Here is a 19,674-nt window from a genome sequence, read left to right as displayed (position 1 = left end):
CTAGTCAGCTGACCCATTTGGTGTTTCTACAACAGACTGTTTAGTGAAGTGTGTATTATTTAACATATGGTGTTTGTTCTGTATGTGTGTGTCCACCCTAGTGTGTATTATAAGAACGCCTTGTCATATCGCCGCCTGCTGGTCATGTCAATGACAGTCAGACTACAATTTGGGCCCACAAGATGTCTCTACATGTGCAAACTAGTTGAGTGAAAACAAAGAAATGCTCAGTTAATTTCTTTCACATGCATAGAGATGATTGTTTGTTGTGGTACTGGAATTTTCCTGTCAAAAAACATTAGCATATCCTGAAACAAGCACACGCTGAGGAAATTTGTTTGAGTCTAAGGGAGGCAGAGATAAAAACGTGTGTATGTGAGAGATATGTGTGTGTAAATGAGCTGGTTTGTGTGTGATCCTGTGTTTATCAGATGATAGCAGTATCAGGTGTTGGTAATATAGCTAATGGCAGGAGTCAGAATTAGCATGCCGTCTCAGGAGAATTTCTAATGGTTCAAACTGTTATTCACACACGCACTTAAGAATCAACAAAGAAAAATCAGTCTATGCACATCTAGATTAGCTATATACTCGCAAAAAAATAGCGTTAGCATTAGTTTTCAGCGGCAATCCTGTCAGTACAATTTGGCATTTGTTTTGTACATTTCTCAGTAATGTCTTGCAATCTATGTATGCCATTTTCCCAGCAGAAATGTTTCTGAATTTGTTGAAATTATGGGTGTCTTGGAATTATATTCTAGCTGTAAACATCTCAGGTTATTGACTCATTCCAAGAAATCGGTGCCTTTTCCACTTGGAAACATTGAAAAATAAAGTATGTTGAATATCCACGAAATGAAGACATCTTAAAATGACAAGAATTTGTATTTTGCCATCTCAGGTTATGCCATTTGTTATTTTATGACTTTTTTCTACCTAATGTTTTGATATTTTTGTCAACCCTGTTACCAACACAACAAGCATTTCTAGATACTAGTTTAATTAGAACTCATATGCCACTGAATGATTTGTGCATTAGTTCAATAATATACAGATGGTGAGCTTTAAAATGTTTTATTTTTACACAATCTTTAAAAACAGGGTCAAACCTAATTATTGTCATCCCTGTTACCCACGTCAAAATCTGTTACTCTAAAAAGTAACAGGTTTGACGATTTCAAACTAATTTGCTAATTGCTAGCTAACCTTGAAAGGATTTTACTTGTAGGTATTGATTATATTACATGTAAGAAATAATTGTTTAAATTTACATTTTAAAAATGGTAACAGGATTGACATTGCATGATTGCCCCCCTCAGTCAAGCCTTATAAATAATCCAAAATAGAACATTATAGAGTGAGAGAAACATGCTTGTGTTTTAAGTGTTGGAATGCTGGTTGAGAGATGATGTAGCCACCTAGAAGTGAATATTAATTGAATGTACATTATTTTACAAGGGACATCAATGAAATGATTTATATTTTATAAAAATGCATACTTATGTCAAAAACAATGCTTAACAATTAGACTATTTTGTATCTTTTTATATCATTTTACAAAATAAAAGAAAAATCATAGTGAGGGACAGGCCAAAAACCTTACCCTTACCAGCATAAATGCTATTATTTAAAATAATATTTAATATATTTACTTTTTGATGCAATATTTATGAAAGCTTACATAGTATTGTTATGTTTTTAAATTGCACATTTATTTGTTGTTATATCAAATATATGTTTTATTATTTCTTAGGGATGCAAAAGGCATTGATTTGGTGGAATGACCCTGTTGCAACATTTTCTTTGTAAAGAAAACAAACAGCATTTGGTGAAATGAGGTATGTGAAAAAAATTATACAATTGACTATATAGATTTTTTAAATCTATTTTTTTAGGCATTTGAATAACTAGCAGTGCCAGCAGAAAATAAAAACACTTACTGTTATCTCTGTTCGAGGGTGGACTATGACTTAACAGCTACTTAGAAAACCTTAGTGACTACCCAGAACACATTAGCAATGCCCTGAGATACACTCACAACCCTCTAACATTGTAAAAGTGAGTTTTGAACAGTCTAGAAAATGTAAAAATGCCTTTATGAGCTGTTCTTTGTGTTTATATTCGCACACAAGTGTTTTAGAGTGACTTCTTCCACTTGTCTTTTCAGCCAGACGGCAATTTGCGTAAATTAGGAGCCCGATCTTCTTTATTGCCTAGGTTGGGTAAAGCATGTTAAATAGTTTGACCACGTTAATCCAGTGGCACTAACTTATTTATTTGTGTTAATGAAATCACTGTTAATAATTTACAAGTGTTAGTGAAGCGTCTTTAATTATCTGTTCTGTAAGACTCCCTCTCTACTGGTGTATCTTCTTTCTCTGTCTGTCTCTTTCTTTGTTATAGACTATAGACTTATGTCCTTTTTCTATTGATGTGCCTTTGAATTGTGCAATCAATGCGTACAAATGAGCATATATTTCTCTTGACATTGTGGTTATGTATTTTTATAAACACATGGCATATATAAGTTTGTGTGCATATAAAAAAAGCACGCCGTGCTTTAGTAAAGCGATCCCCAGACTATGAATAATAAACGCTGTGAGGCCCAGCCCCCTCTCTCTCGCTGTCCTCTCCGTTTTCATTTGCTTTCTCTCACAGATCATGTGACCACACTGAGCACAGTAATTATTCATGAGCTCCGCACTGCACCGCGGGACCTGCGCGAGAGAGCCTCCGGCTCCGAGCTGAGGCCCCGCTCCAACTGCACGCAGGGGCCCATCGGCCGTCGCGGGTCAGACGGCGACACCTTACACCGCAGACGGCGAGGAAACACTCACCCTCACCCCGCCACACTCCAGATGAATAAAAGATGCCCACAAAAGAGAAAAAACCAACAGAAACCGAAGAAAGGGATGACGAAGGAGAGGAGAAGGAGCCAACGGCGAAAAGAAAGAGCAAGAGGGACGCAAAGACAAGACAGAAGAGCTCTGACGAAAAGACAGAAAGCGCTGAAACACCTACAGAGAAAAGAAAAAACAGCGAATCCGTGAAAGAGAAAAAGAAAAAGAAGAAAGATGTTCAGGTGACAGAGAATGACAACGGGACGGATGAGCAGAACAACAATGAGCCCATCAGCAAAGAAAAACAGACCTCAAACGAGGACCGGGAGGTAAGAAAAGAGAAGAAAAAGAAGAGTAAAACATCTGAAAGCAAAGAAGGACGAGAAGACATGGGGTCCAAGGAGAAAAAGAGCAAAGACGGAAAGAAAAAGAAGAAGTCTGCTGAGGAAGAGGAGGATGAGGACGCCGTGCAGGAGGAGGAAGAGGAAGAAGGGGATAAGAAGAAGAAGAAAAAAGATAAAAAGAAAAAGAAGGGTTCCGACAGCGATGACGAAAAGAAAGCAAAGAAAGGGAAGAAGTCAAAGGTCAAACAGGTGGATTATGCCGAGGTCTACCAGGAGGAGCTGATAAACTATCACACGGAGGAATCGGATGATCAAGAAGATGAATTCAACAAAAAGAAAGGTAGACTGTAGAAGAGGATTCCCCTTTTCAGTCTTTTCATTGAAATTAAAAGTAGATCAGCTGAGGTTTTCCCAAAGCATTCGTCAGAACTGAATGTATTTATTCATTTGAAAGGATAGTTTGCTCAAAAATTAAAATTCTATCATCAGTAACTCACCCTTGTGTTCCTCAAAACATGCTATTATGATTTTACGTGAAAGAATGTCATGCAAAACACAGTAACCATGACTTACAAGCTTCATGAAGGACTAAAAGCACCATAAAAGTAGCCAATATTAAAATTTCAGAGCCTAGAAAAGATTAGTAATGAATGGCTTTCTCACACAAAGCTATCATACGACTTCCGAAGACTTTGAATTCAGTGCACAAGTCATATGGATTAATTCTATTCTGCTTTTGCTCTCCTTTTCGTAGTTTGACAGTCATGGTTTATATGAATTGTCCTCCAAAATGTCTTATTCACAATTTTTATTGCCATTGATGGCTCTATGAGGAACTTTTAATATCTATAGAACCTTTGAATGCACAAAGTGTTAGGAAAAAGTAGAAAAAGTTTCTTCAGATTATTAACATGCTCTTCACACTGTAAGAAAAAAGTTATTTTTAAAACTTAAAACACTGAAAGGTTCTTTGATCATTGCTGAAAAAACCTCTTTTGGAAGCTTTGTTTTTAAGAGTTTTGCAGGTTTGGAACAACATGAGGGTGAATGAGAGTCAGAACTGTCATGGAGACTTGGTTAATTGTAGAGCCACGGCATCCGACCTACAGTCAAACTGTCTGTCTTCTGGGTCTTTCTCTCTCTCAGCGTCTATCTGTCTCTTCCTCTGCTTTCACTCTCAGTCAGGCACCCCCCTCCTCTCGGTTTCTCACAGGTTGGATTTCTTTTAACCCTGGAACATCTCTTAATTGATTACTTGAACATTGGAGGTCGAGCAACAAAAGCTGAAATTGGCAAGGGTTGCTGTACACTCTTAAATTAAAGGTTCTTTATTAGGATCAGTGGTTCCATAAAGAACCTTCGACATCCATAAAACTTTTCCAATTTATAGTGGAAATAGATGTGAGCTTAAAAACGGAAAGGTTATTTGCGGAACCAGTAATGGTTCTTCTATGGCATCGTTGTGAAACCAACCTTTTGGAACCTTATTTTTAAGAGTGTATGGAGATTAAAAATGTTGTTTTGCCTACAATAATTCTAATCAGAATTTTGATTTGCTTTAAAATTCTGGTCATTCCGTTAACGTCCAGTCAGAGAACCTTCCGGATTTCACATTGGCAGGCGGCTCTAGAGGTCTCTGATTGGCACAGCAGAGGTGTGTCTGGATTGACTGATTATTACGGTGTCCTGGCAGCAGGGTATCATGAGAGAACGGCGGCGGGCAACGGGCCAATAGTGGATTTGAATCAGACGGGCACCTCTCTATGGCCTGAAACATTATACTCTAATCGGCCTTTTCATGGAACCATCAAAACCTCATTCAGCACGATGGACGTCATGCTGTCAGGTTCAGTCGGCCGTAGCACGTCGGGGTTGAGGTTATCGCTTAGCACTGATCCAGGGGTACCTTACCCTGGCCGAATCAAAAGATAATAAAAGATAATAAAGAAAAACCTGTGCAAGCTGGTTTATGGTAATTATGATCCAACTGCAGCATTTATACATATATAAATTCTAAATAAGGTTTTGAAGTTTCCATGAAATATAATTATTTCATGAAATATAATTATTTACTGTTCTGAATATTATATTGCATATCAGGCCCGTAGCCAGCCTAGCGGAAGGGGGGGTTCTTTTTTTCCAAAAAGTGGACCTTTTCAGTTCCCACCCATTTTGTATTTAACTATGAGGTTAAAATACTTCATTTTGTTGACTACTCATTCACCAATTTGTGCTGTATTATCATGTCTGCTAGTATTTTAGTAAGCATGATTTTTGTATTCACCAAAAATATTTACTACAATGTTGTCAAACTGTTTACCAAGATATCACCTTGTTCAGTAAATATACACCAATACCTAAAGCAATAAGTTAGTTAATTAAATGAACGACATTTTAATGCAATAAATGAACACATTGTTTAGAAAATTTTATACATTTTAAAGTGAAATTCATTAATTTGGTGTACTTTAAGAACTCAAAAGTAAGAGCTCCAACCCATGTTCATTGTGCAAATTGAACAAACAAAAAGGTTGATGACAGTCTGAAAAAAAGGTTCTAGAACTGCCCCTGGTCAGAATATACTGTGTTCTTCCTTGACCCATGCTACACCCTTCCGCTGAGTTTTCTGAGCCCCCATTCTGGGCCCCTTTCAACCTGTGAGCCCTATGCACTCTTTCCTCCTTTTCAAAATACAAATATCAAGAAAGGAATTTTATGCAGCGTTTTTTAAAAACAAATTTAAGGCTTTTTGTTACTTTTTTTAAAGACCTGCAGAAATAGAATTATTAATATGGAATAAGCAAGATGTCTGATATCCTGATTTACAGCTCAGATGATGTTCATTATCAAAAACAGTAACATCTGTAAAAATTATAACAAGCTTATTTTTATATGAAGAAATTATTAAAAATAATTATTCACCTCAACACCATGATATAAAAATGAACTACATGGCTTCTAGGTATTTGTATGAAGAACAGTGGACTTAGTATAAATGCACAAACGCTATTAATCACAAAATACTGTAATTATATTCCATTACTCCTTTAATAGATTTAACACATGTCTACATAATAATATAACACAGTTCGATAGGTACCACAATTCTGCCGCAATACCATAGTGCAGTCAGTGTTACAGTAAAAATAATCCATATTAAATGATTCTGACTATCGTTGCGCACAGTTTTTCTCCTGTTAGTCAGCGCTGTTTCATCTGTTTAAATCGCCATGTCATTGTGTTCTTCACCGAATTCAAGCGCTTCACTCTGGATCTCACAGCGCTGTTTATTGATCGCGAGTAAACGCATCTGCTGTAGTAAACGCTCCGCTGCTGTTTGAACTGTGATCTGTAGTGGATAACGTGCGCTTCAAACGACTATCCATAACGCGATTTTTGTCTTTCCAAATTTAAGACCTCTTGAAATTATAATTTAGACTTTTCTTATACTAATTAAAGTATTTAATACTTTTTATGGCTTTAAAAATTCGTTATTTAAAAGAACACTTGTTGATTTAAAAAAAAAAAAAAAAAAAAAAAAAACGTACATAAATTGTGGACCTTTGGCTGGATGGGGTGGGTCGTTCGAACCACCCGAACCCCCCCTGGCTACGGGCCTGTCATATAGTTTAATGTTTTAATTAAAACAATAAAATAATTATAATATATATAAATTATATATATATATTTGAATATATAAAAGTTATATAACTAAATAAATACAATTACGTTCAAACAGCGTAACAGCGTAATTACGTAACAGCGTTTAGCGTTTACGTGAGGTAAGGTTAACCCTAGCAAAAGTCGTGCAACTCGAGCGTGTTTTGTTAGGTTTTGTATGGCGCTTACAGTGGAAAAGCATAAGTAATGTCATTATTTATCACTTAAATGACCTTTATTTTATTTACAGTGTCAATAAGACAGTTGACTTTTAATTAACTTTACAAGCGGAGGAAAAAAAAGGAGGCAAACGTCAATCTACAGCGCGCCAAAATTACTGACAGAAAAATTCGACCTGCTGAAAGTCCCAATGATAAAACTGTCGTTATTGCATTATGTAAATGAATATCTTGTTAATTTTGATTTAACGGTAAGTATACAGTTTTCGGTTTTTGTCGCGTCGGATATAAATGAAAGTAATCGCTTGTTGTTCAGTGAGTCATATTGTTGATTCAGTGTCCGCTTATGAATGATTCAATAAGTTCGTTCAGTGAAAGATTCAAAAGAATGATTCATCGAGAAGGGTATTCCTGCACAACCGGAGACTGCAGTTTCAGGACCGCATTTGTAGGACCCTATAGTTTTGTTTTGTTTTTTGTTTGTATTATTTTATTTATTTATTGTATTTATGTATGTATTAGCTTCTTACACTATTTAATAGCGCTTGCTATTCAGTTCTGTATGTTATTATATTTTAAAGAAATATGTAGTTGTTTAATTGTATACACTTAATTATTGTCCTAACCAACTCCTAACTCTTAACATACCCTCAACATTGGAAACCCGATTGAAATATTTAACCTAATTTATTTCAATATATTCTATATATATTCTGGTTTTAAATTCAGTTTTCTTGTAAAGAAAGACTTGTATCTTTGCGAGACTTCAGTTCATTAGCCGCAGCACAGCCATTCACGTCTGATGTGTGACACCCATAAAGTGCAGTAAACGGTAAAACAATTGCTCTACAAATTAGTGTGTTTATTGGTACATTAATAAATGTAAGATAATTTGAATACAAATGTTAGTTTATAACATTCAGCAGAACAATGAACTGTTTTGCACAGCTAAATAGGCTAAATGGAGATTGCTGACACTGCCCCGAACACAAGTTTACACCAGGTCTTACATTAAAAATAAGATGGAAGAATAAAAAAATGAATAGTTTTTGTTTTATGCTTGAATCAGGTCTCCGCTAGATGGCGCTGTCACAAAAAATAGGGTCTTAGAACTGCGGTCCTGAAACTGCAGCCTCCGATTGTGCAGGAACATACTATTGGGGTTCATCCGGTAAGCGAACCGGTTCATAAGAGTCATTTGTTAATGAATCGAAATATACTAGCTTACCATAGTAAAAAATAGTCTGTTAACATATTTACTGACATGTCGCTTGAGACTTACCGATATAAAAAAGTTGTAATTAAACTTCATTTGGAGTACTACTTGTGCACAATGCACATTGTTTTAATATTAAGCCTAAAATATGTTTTAATGTCACTATTGATGAGGATTGTATGATCTTTAAATAATATCAGCCTTTAAATGCAAAATATTTAAAGTGTACTTAAAGTATACATGCAGTAGTTCCAGTTAAGCACAATCAGATATACTCAAGTGTATGTTTAGTTGGACTTAGTTACACTACTTCAGGACAATTAAAGTGCATTAAGTACAAAATTAGTTGTTCCACTTTAGCAGACTTTAAAATTGTATGGGTCTGGCTTCCAGTCTCATCCACATTCAGCTATTTTTAGCTGTACAAAACGGCTTGTTTTGCCGCTTGATATTGCAAAATGGTATGTCTTACCATATTATTTTAATGTATTATCTTAATTATGAACACACTGGTTTATAGTGCAAACATTTTTACCATTTACTGTAAGTTGTTGTTCTCGTTCCTTCCCTATAGTGGCTAATGAACCAGAAGTCTCACCCATAGGCTTACTTCTGCGTTGAAGAATAAGAATGGATAAGAAACATCAAGAACTCTCCTACTTTTTAAAGAACTATATAGCAACTTTGAACAGGGTTATTTTCTGAAATGAGGGCACAAGCATATCACAACATGCCAAGACTTGGTTTAACCAGACTGACCCATATTTATTTGTTTCTCTCATATATACTTAACATGTTCCAAATGAACCCTGTTTGAACGTTACTTCTAGAAGACACACTGCGCCTCAGGTTCAGACATGCATTTGGTTGTCCCAGGGTCTCGCAGCGGTTCAGAGAAAGGTAGAGGTCAGACGGTGAGCAACAGGGCCATGTCGTACTCTCACTCCGTTAACATGGCTAAGTTACAGAGATATTGCTTACAGCAATTCATCTTATACAAACGTGGGTGAGCTTAGAATAGCAGGTTGTTGGGTTACACAGGATATACCTGAGCGCTACAGCCCTTCTAATGTTATGCAAATGAAAACAAGATGCTTTCTTTTGTGGAGGGTCAGGTATAATTGGTTTACAGAATGTTCTCCTTTCTACTCAGTGTACGAGGTGGTGACCGTCACAGGTGATGTTAAAGGCGCCGGGACCGATGCTAATGTGTTCGTCACCTTGTTTGGAGAGTTTGGAGTGACTCCCAAAGTTCACCTGGCCAGCAAGTAAGTTATGCTTCGATACTGTGTCTCTACATGACGTCTTGAGAGTTGGACAGATGGACAAGTCTGGTACTGAAAATTACTATTTGTCATTATTAGTATTAGTATTTTCATTGTTTATAATTGCAGCTTAACGCATATCCACATTAACTCACTCTCAGGACATCGGAAATGTAAATGAGCTTGTTCTTCATCAGAACAGATTTGGAAAAATTTAGCATTACATCATTTGCTCACCAATGGATCCCTTGCAGATTATTGAAGATTGCAGTATGTTGACAGGATTATTTCAGTTTTTCTACTTCAAAATTTCATGTTTAATTCAATTGCCGTTTTTTAGTAATTATTTACAAGTGATTTCCAAGTGAAAGTTGTCAGTTAGGTGCAGAATAACTAGGAATATCTGTTGATTTTGACAGGAGAGTGCATATCTGACATGTCAATTCTATAATTCTGTATTCTTCTCTAATCTACAGCACAGAAAAGAGGTATAACTTTAACATGGCCACCTCATCTGCTCGTGTGTGGCCGTGCATTGCTTTTTGCGCACAATGCTGTACAAGAGAACATCCTGTGTGCTTTGACCATGACATTTACACCATCACATCTTTGGGAAACAGATATTGTTTTCGTAGTATAGGGCTAGTAGGATTATTCATGAAATGAATTATTCATGACATGAATTTTAATCACGCTTGGCTCATCCATTACACACAATGCCATGGCGAAGCACAGGATTTGCTCTCGTCTGTACAGCATCACCATGGACATTCATCTGAAGGTGAAGAGATTCATGTGACTTTCTCATTGAAGCAATGAGAGGGTACAGTCATATGACATCACTTCCTTTTGTGGTCTTTGAAGAAGTTAACACATCCGATCAACCCAAACAGGTAGGCTGCTCATAGAAATCTCCACGCATACATACTCTCCCATGTATGCGTGTTGATTTTTTATGAGTACAAAGAGAGACCTTCAAAACACTCCCTACAGTAATCGATCGTTCTGATCAGTGACTGATTCAGGAATTAATTACTAATGGGAGAGTTTTTACTTTCTCAGATGAATGTCCAAATGGTTAATGTTGCATAATGACTCATAAAACATTACAAATGTAGTAAAAAAGCCAGAAATGGAAATCAGATGTAGCTTCAAAAAAGGTTTAGAAGAAAATTGCACAGTGATGATGAAAAATGCATAAAATCATTTGGAAGTTTAGTTTGCACAGTTGAGGTCAAAAGTTAACATACACCTTGCAAAATCAGCAAAATGCTAATTATTTTTACCAAAATAATGCGTGTTGTTTTTTATTTAGTACTGACCTGAATAAGATATTTCATATAAAAGACGTTTACATATAGTCCACAAGAGAAAACAAAAGTTGAATTTATAAAAATGACCTCATTCAAAGGTTTGCATACATAGAAGTTTATTTTTTTTGTTGTTTAGTGATAGTTGTTCATGAGTCCCTTGTTTGTCCTGAACAGTTAAACTGCCTGCTGTTCTTCAGAAAAATCTTTCAGGTCCCACAAATTCTTTGGTTTTGGCATTTTTGATTATTTGAACCCTTTCCAACAACTGTATGATGTTGTGATCCATCTTTTAACACTGAGAACAACTGAGGGACTCATATTTAACTATTACAGAAGGTTCAAATGCTCACTGATGCTCCAGAAGGAAAAACATTGTATTAAGAGCTTGGGGGTGAAAACTTTTGAACAGAATGAAGATGTGTGCGTTTTTCTTATTTTGCCTAAATATTGTATTTTTTTCATTTAGTACTGCCCTTCAGAAGATACTTACAAGTTTCCCAGAAGATGAAATCAGTTAAATTTACTCTGATCTTCAAATACTAAAAGTTTTCACCCCCCCGGCTCTTAATGCATCGTTTTTCTTTCTGGAGCATCAGTGAGCGTTTGAACCTTCTGTAATAGTTGCTTATGAGTCTCTCAGTTGTCCTCAGTGTGAAAACACGGATCTTAAAATCATACAGTCACTGCTGGAAAGGGTTCAAATACTCAGAAATGCTGAAAAACCAAAGAATTTGTGATACTTGAAGGATTATTCTGAGGGACAGCATGCAGTTTAACTGTTGAGGATCAAAAAAAACCCAGCTGTGGATCATTCAGATCAGAACACAGTATTAAGAATCAAGTGTATGTAAACTTTTGAACAGGGTCATTTTTATAAATTCAGCTATTATTTTCTCTTGTGGACTATGTGTAAATGTCTTTTATGTGAAATATCTTATTCAGGTCAGTACTAAATAAAACATAGCATGTATTTCGTACGATCCTTCTTATTTTGGTAAAATAATTAACATTTTGCAGATTCTGCAAGGTGTATGTAAACATTTGACAGAATAGAACAGAAATGTTTTTGGACTTTAATTCTGTCCGACAGTCAGAATGCAACATTTTGGAATCGAGATGATATTTAACAGAATCTCTGAATCTGTCTAAATGTCATCATTTCCAAAGTTTGCTGGTGCGTTTTCAGCGTGCTGATCTCAGGTGAGATGTGTGTTGGTTTCTCCGCATCGGTAAGTCCGTGTGTACGTGTGTGAGTAATTTGGCAGTGTGAGTGGATGTGTAATTCATACTGGGTGATTTTTAATTCATGCATTTCGCATTTTGATTAGAGAGATGCTTTTGCCGAAGCCAGCGCAAGAGACCGTAGAGCGATATGTGGGTCATTGACAGTGACAGATGGTTCTTTATCATAAACATACACTCTTGCGTACTAGTCAGTTTCAGATGTCAGTGCGTAGTGTCACAGTAAATCTTTAGTTTTGAGTGTATTCACATGTTTATTTCTGTTAATTTCAGGAGCAGAACAGCTTTTGAAAAAAACAAGACTGACGTCTTCAGGATCAAAACACACAATGTTGGCCCTATAAAGAAAATTAGGTACATATATGTCCATATACATCTATGAGTAGCTATCTTTAAGACAAATCTTAAAAGTTACAACTATATATGTCTTGTGATGTACCTACTGTAATGCAGAATTGAGCATGATAACACAGGCATGAGTGCCAGTTGGTTCCTGGACCGGGTCATCGTGACTGATATGAATAGGCCACACCTCCGATTCTTCTATGCCTGCAACAATTGGCTGAGCAGAGATGAGGGGGACGGACTTACTGTCCGATATCTGTTAGGTAGCCTGAACCCCATGGACATCCCAAAACGTATGTTGTGACCTTTTATTTACAATTCATGCTTGCACAACAGAGAGTAAATAAACAAATCCAGTTACTATTATTTTATTTTATTTTATTTAAATAGAATTAAATTTAAAATATTTGGATCACCTGAAAATGTGCCACAAATCTAGCCAAACTTTTTGTTGCCAATTTTCTTTTTTGTTAGACTTGTAAGTATAAAACATGATTTTAGGTTAAACCATTTTTTAAATTATATTTTTTATTTTATTATTATTATTATTATTTTTTTTTTAATTAAACATTTTGGATCACCTAAAAATGTGCCACAATTTTTTTTATTTTATTTTAAATTTAATTTAATTTAATTTAACATTTTTTTGATCAACTGAAAAATGTGCCACAAATCTAATGTAACTTTTTGTTGGCTAGAATTTTGTTTTGTTTTGTTAGACTTGCAAGTGTAAAACATGATTTATTTTATTTTATTTTATTTTTGTATTTTTTAATTTAAATTAATTAAACATTTTTGAATCACCTAAAAATGTGCCACAAATTTGTTAGACTTGCAAGTACAAAACATGATTTTAGGTTAAACCATTTTTATTTTATTTTATTGTATTTTATTTTATTTATCTAGTCTAACTTTTTGTCGGCTTGCAAGTTGCAAGTATAAAACATGATTTTATTTTATTTTATATTATTTTATTTTATTTTATTTTTTAAATTACATTTAATTACATTTTATTTTATTTTTGGATCACCTGAAAAATGTGCCACACGTCTAGTCAAACTTTTTGTCAGCTAGAACTTGTAAGTATGAAGTATAAAACGTGATTTTAGGTTAAACTGTTTATTTTATTTTTTGCTGTGAATCTCGCGAAACTTTGATTGCCTAGAACATTTTTTAATTATACACGTTTTTTTCATTTTACTATTTAGACATGCAAAAATTACAATTTTGTCATTATGTATTCATCCTCATTATATTCCAAATCCATGTCTCTTTCTTTTTCTTTCTTTCTTTCTTTCTTTCTTTCTTTCTTTCTTTCTTTCTTCCACAAAACGCAGTCCTTGAGTCAGCCCATATACAACAGACAGAAGAGTCAGTGTACATACACATTAACACTATATAAATAACACATGTGCATTGTATGACACACTGTCGTTTTCCCATTGAGCCCTGTAGCATATGTAAAGCACCTCAAATAAGATATTACAGCTCTCAAATAAGAACACTACCAATAAAAACCTACATATAACCGCCAGATATACTTCACATCTTGCTCTATATAAACCATAGATAACATCACGTATGTCATGCGATCATGATAATAGATGATGCATGCATACAAGCATCACCAGACTCAGGTTGCATACAGAGGATTAGGAGAAATTTAGTAGTAGAGTAGAGTTTCAGATGGGGATCACAATATCACCAGTCCAACATTCCTAGATACCGCTAACAATATAACATTACATCTCACAGATAGGAGAAAGACTAGATGTAGATGCTTTTTCCAAGAAAGAGCTCACTGGTAGTTTTTGATGCTCCATGGTTTAATAATGCCCAAAAATACACGGTGCATGCAATAAAATTATGATAACAGGTTTTAACTTATATATGTGTTAATGTGTGTCTGTTCATATATTGCAGAGAACAAGTACATAGCCAGTGTCTTCACAATGGATGCTAAAGGCAGTGGGACCGATGCTGATGTCTACCTCAATATTTTCGGAGAGTTTGGGGATACAGGTCAGTAAAAGCAATCTGTGTTTCTATGTAAGTGTTATTATATATTGCAAAAAACACAAAAAGGTCAAACTGTAATTGCCTAGAACGTTTGTAATTATTTTTAGACATTTGTACTAATATTAAACAAGTTTTTATGTTAAACCATTATTTTATTTTTATTTAATTTTTAAATTACATTTTTAATTTAATATATTATATTATTTTATTTTTTATTATTTTTTTAATTTAATATTAAAATGAATTTTATTTTATTCATTTATATACAATTTTATTTTATTTTTTGTTTCATTTTTAATTTTATATTTTATTAAAATTTTATTTTATTTTATTATTTTTATTATTTTATAACCACCTAAAACGTGCTATGAATCTACTTCAACTTTTGCTTTACAACATTTAATTTTTTAATTGCTCATACAGGATTTCTTACAGTTAAAATACACATTTGATTTTATTGATTATAAAATACTATGTAATACTATAAATACTTATTATATAATCTCATTTATTTTTAATTGGACAAATTTCTTACAATTTTCAGTGATAAAAACAGTCAATGCTTCTATGTGTATGTGACGCATTTATGACGCATTGTCTTGCTGTGATGTTTGCAGGAGAGCGGAAGCTGGCCAGCGATGGAAAGGACAATTTTGAGCGCGGTAATGAAGACAAATTCACCATCGAAGCACCAAATCTCGGCAGACTTCGAAAAATCACCATCGGTCACAATAACAAGGGGTCATCTGCTGGCTGGGGGTGTGATAAAGTACACAAATGCACTTTTCATATAAAATCTTCAGAAAGAATATCTTTGTCTCTGTCCTTGTGATTAATATAATGTGTTTTAGGTTGTAATAGATGACATGGGGAATAAGGAGGTTTATGAGTTTCCTGTCAATGCCTGGTTTGACATCTCAGAAGGGGACGGCAAAATACAAAGAGACGTACTTGCAGGAGCCACACAACCAATGGGTGAGAGCAAACACGTGTTTGTATGTTAGAATAAGTGCATTTGATTAAAACTTACTTGGATTTGTTTGTGTGTGTAGCGATTGTGTATAATGTGCAGGTGATGACGGGTGATATTCGTGGAGCCGGCACTAACTCTAAGATCCACTTCGTCATGCACGGTCATAAGGGTGTTAAGAACAGCGGTAAGTTGTTCCTGGAGGGCGGCACGTTTGAGCGCGCTCAGATCGACATCTTTAACGTGGAGCTGCTGGAACTGCTCAGCCCGCTCAGCAGAGTCACGATCGGACACGACAACGCCGGGATTAGCTGCGGCTGGTATTGCGAAAAGGTGTGTGTCGGGGCTATAAGGTGTTTTGAAGCTTTCATTACTTATTCATACATACAACGTGTGATCTGTCTCTATCTTTCTCTCACAGGTGACGGTATACTGCCCGTTCACAGGTTTAGAGCAGGTATTTCCCTGCGGCAGGTGGTTGGATGAAGATGAGGGTGATGGACTGGTGGAGCGAGAACTGTATGAGATGGTCTCACTTAGGCAGAAAAAGCAAAAGAGTGAGCAAATGATTAGACTCTTTCACTGTAAAAGCAATCAGGGGTAAAGTTTACTAAACATGCTGTATTGCAGTGTAAAGACCTGCATTTTATTCACTAACCACTTACAGTCCAGAGTAACCTGATACTAAATGTGCTGAAATAGTGCTGTGTTGTATTCAAGCTAAATTTAATTGTAAAATAAAATTATAAAATTAAAATTATATTTATAAAAATTAAATCAATAATAAAATTATTTTAGAAACTTTTAAAAAATATTTTAAGTATTAATAAAATAATAAAATATACAATTAAATAAAAGTAAGTTCATAACAAATATAATAAAATGAATAATAAAATAAATTGTATTAATAAAAATATATTCTTTTGACAGCACTAAATAAAATCAGTAATAAAATAAAATTATAATCATGAAAATAGTACCATCAATAATACAATAAAATTATATTAATAAGAAATACTAAAATCAATGACAAAATACAGTTCTATTCATAAAAATAATACAATCAATAATAAAATACAATTCTATTAATAACTGATGATGAAATCAATAATAAAATAAAATAATATTCATAAATATTATTTTATTTTAGCAAAAGTTATACATGGTAACACTTTACAATAATTAACCACATTTGTTAATATGAACTAAGAATGAACAATAATCTACAGCATTTATTAATATTAGTTAATGTTAATTTCAGCAGTTATTAATGCATTATCAAAATCAAAAGTTGTGCTTGTTAACATTAGTTAATGCACTGTGAGTTAGCATGAACTAATAATGTCCGACTATATTTTCATTAACTAACATTAACAAATTTGAATAAATACTGTAATAAATGTATTGCTCACTGTTCATTCATGTTAGTTAGTACGTTAGCTAACATTAACTAATGGAACCTTATCATAAAGTGTTACCAAAAAATCAACAATAAATAATAATGTAAAAAACAAAATAAAGCAAATAATAAAAAATTGTTTTTCAATTAGAAAAAATGTTAAAATAAATCAACAATAAAATAAAGGTATATTTATAAAAACAAAATCAGTAATGAAATATATTGAAATGGAAAGAAGATTAATGATAAAAATATGATTATGTTCATAAAAATAAAGTCAGTGATAAAATTAAATAATATTTATAAAAAGAATATTAAAAATCATTATTATTAAAAAAACTTATATTTATAAAAAAAGAATGATAAAATAAAATTATGTATTTATAATTATTAATAATAAAATAAAATTATGTTCATAAAATAATATCAATTATACAATTATATTATTAAACATCAATAATAAAATGAAAAAAATATATAAAATAAAAAAAATCATAAAATCTGTACTGAAATAAAAATAAAAAATAGAAAAAAAAAGCTTATCTTAATTAAAATAATAACAATAATAAAATGAAATTCTGATAACAAAAAAATATAACATTTAAAACTAATGTTGAATTGACTCTTACACCATCAAGACACACAAATGAATCTTTTCTGTCTGTTTGTGTGTGTTTCGCAGAATTCCCCTGGTCTCTGTGGATCTTTACATCCGAGATGAAAGGTGCCGGCACTGATGCACAGGTCTTCCTGCAGGTGTATGGAGAGAAAGGCAAGAGCGACGAAATGAAACTCGAGAGCAAATCGGACAGTTTTGAACAGGGACAGTGCGACAAGTTCATTGTATGTCTGTGTGTGTTTTTATCTTTCTGTCTCATTCTATAAATATACAATGGTCCAAAAACATATTTGTATACCTTAAGTGTCAATTTATCTATGTGGATAAGAAAATATCAGTTGACAAGTTTGATGTTTTATGTCTAATGCAGTGTCGAGAATTTGAAAATCTGGAATCTTATTAAAATAAGTTTTTGTATTTTACATTCTTGCTGTTGGTATAGATTGAGATGCCCGATATCGGGAAGATACGCAAGCTGAGAATCTGGCACGAAAAGAGGCATCCTTTCTCTGGCTGGCATCTTGGCAGGGTGAGAGACCTGCACTTCAGACTAGTGCACTATTACACAGAAACAATTTGTCCATTTCACACTGTAATCATGACGTAACCAAGCCAGCATCGTGTTTTCTTAGCTACGTGTAAAACGATTTGTACAGTGAGTCTGAACTCATACATTTCTCATCAAAGTCCAAATGATCTATGCTATACATATATATAAAAATTCATTTTATATATATTTATATTCTTTCTGAATGTTATTTAGTTCTAGGAGAAACGGTTGATTCAAAGTTGATATTGATATTGCCATAACATTTTCTCCTTATTTTCTCTGTGTTTTTCTGTATAAAGGTGACATTGATGAAGACCCTTACTAGGGAAAAATACTCATTTGTTTGTAATCGTTGGTTGGACATCAATGAAGATGACAATGAGATCGTTAGAGAACTGCCAGCTACCGGGAAACTCGTGCCAGAACCTTTACCACGTGAGAGAACTGCAAAACACATCCATTTTCTCTTTTTATGTCTTTTATGTGTCACAAAAACTTTCGGTAACACTTTGCTTAATGCCTTTATGTATAATGCATTATAAAGGGTTATTAAACGCTATAACGCATTATAATTATTCATAATGTGCGTTGTAATACATTGTATCTTGTTGTAAATAATTACAACCGAATTTGAAATGCATATTGAAGTAATGAATTGAAAAGTGTTATAATGTATCAACTGTGGTTACAATTATTCATTATAAGGTGCATTATAAGAAACTTTTATAATGCATTATACATTAAGGCTTTAAGTTTTACCAAACCTTTATTCTTTAGTTTTTAAGATGTATGTACTGGTGTTTTACAGATCCCAAAATCCAAAACATGAATCTAATGAACCAATGATTAAACATTAAGAATGTTTTTTTTGAAAACATAACAACTCCAGAACCCAAAACGATCAATAATGTTTTATAATAAGAAGAAAGTGACTGCAAAGACGCAGTGAAGAACCTGTTTAGGACTAAGATATGATCCCCAACTCTGCATTATATTAGTAGTTGGCAGTACAAAAAAGGCAATTTTACAAACAAAGATAAAGCTTTATTTGATTGTTTTTATATTATTGTTTTATTGGCATTTAACAGTAATTAAGTATCGTGTGACGATTTGTACGGGAAACGTCAGTGGAAGTGGAACAGATGCCAGCGTTTATTTAAACATCATTGGTGAGTTGGGAGACACGGGAGAACGTCTGATGTTCATGAGCAAAAACAACGCCAACAAGTTTGAGAAAGGAAATGTGAGTATGAAACATGCATGCATCATGGTTTCCACAAACATATTGAGCAGCACAACTGTTTTCGACTTTGATAATAATAAGAAATGCTCCTTGAGCAGCAAATTAGCATATTCGACTGATTTCTGAAGGATCATGTGATGCTGAAGACTTGAGTAATGACTGCTTTCCATCTCAGGAATAAATTATATTTCAAAATATTGTAAAACAGAAATCAGCCTGCATTTATTTGATCCAAAGCACAGCAAAAACAGTAAAATGTGGAAATATTTTAAAAATTTAAAAGAATTATTTTCAATTGAATATATTTTAAAATGTAATTTATTCCTGTAATCAAAGCTACATTTTTAGCATCATTACTCCAGTCTTCACTGTCACATGATCCTTCAGAAATTATTCTGATATGCTGACTTGCTGTTCAAGAAACATTTATTATACACAATTATTATTATTATCAATATTTAAAACAGTTG

The 19,674-nt window shown here is 33.8% G+C and overlaps 1 protein-coding gene across 2 annotated transcripts in view; it reads left to right on the top strand.

Annotated features, from left to right (window-relative positions):
* Positions 1–2,746: 2,746 nt before the first annotated feature.
* Positions 2,747–19,674, top strand: part of LOC127152774 (lipoxygenase homology domain-containing protein 1) — a 35,693-nt gene continuing 18,765 nt past the window's right edge. Inside the window, exons 1-13 of one of the 2 annotated variants that reach the window (XM_051093619.1) lie at positions 2,747–3,524; positions 9,393–9,507; positions 12,333–12,413; positions 12,513–12,697; positions 14,328–14,426; positions 15,041–15,192; positions 15,275–15,398; positions 15,476–15,726; positions 15,815–15,950; positions 17,475–17,635; positions 17,854–17,940; positions 18,261–18,396; positions 19,050–19,204. In XM_051093619.1, the coding sequence (XP_050949576.1) occupies positions 2,870–3,524; positions 9,393–9,507; positions 12,333–12,413; positions 12,513–12,697; positions 14,328–14,426; positions 15,041–15,192; positions 15,275–15,398; positions 15,476–15,726; positions 15,815–15,950; positions 17,475–17,635; positions 17,854–17,940; positions 18,261–18,396; positions 19,050–19,204 (2,337 nt within the window). In that variant the 5' untranslated portion in view covers positions 2,747–2,869. Of the gene's footprint in view, positions 3,525–9,392; positions 9,508–12,332; positions 12,414–12,512; positions 12,698–14,327; positions 14,427–15,040; positions 15,193–15,274; positions 15,399–15,475; positions 15,727–15,814; positions 15,951–17,474; positions 17,636–17,853; positions 17,941–18,260; positions 18,397–19,049; positions 19,205–19,674 lie in introns of those variants that run through there. The other variant, XM_051093621.1, reaches the window with a different exon arrangement.

Source organism: Labeo rohita, chromosome 21 (genome assembly GCF_022985175.1).
Source record: "Labeo rohita strain BAU-BD-2019 chromosome 21, IGBB_LRoh.1.0, whole genome shotgun sequence".
Lineage (NCBI taxonomy): Eukaryota > Metazoa > Chordata > Actinopteri > Cypriniformes > Cyprinidae > Labeo > Labeo rohita.
This window is presented reverse-complemented; position numbering and strand designations above follow the sequence as displayed.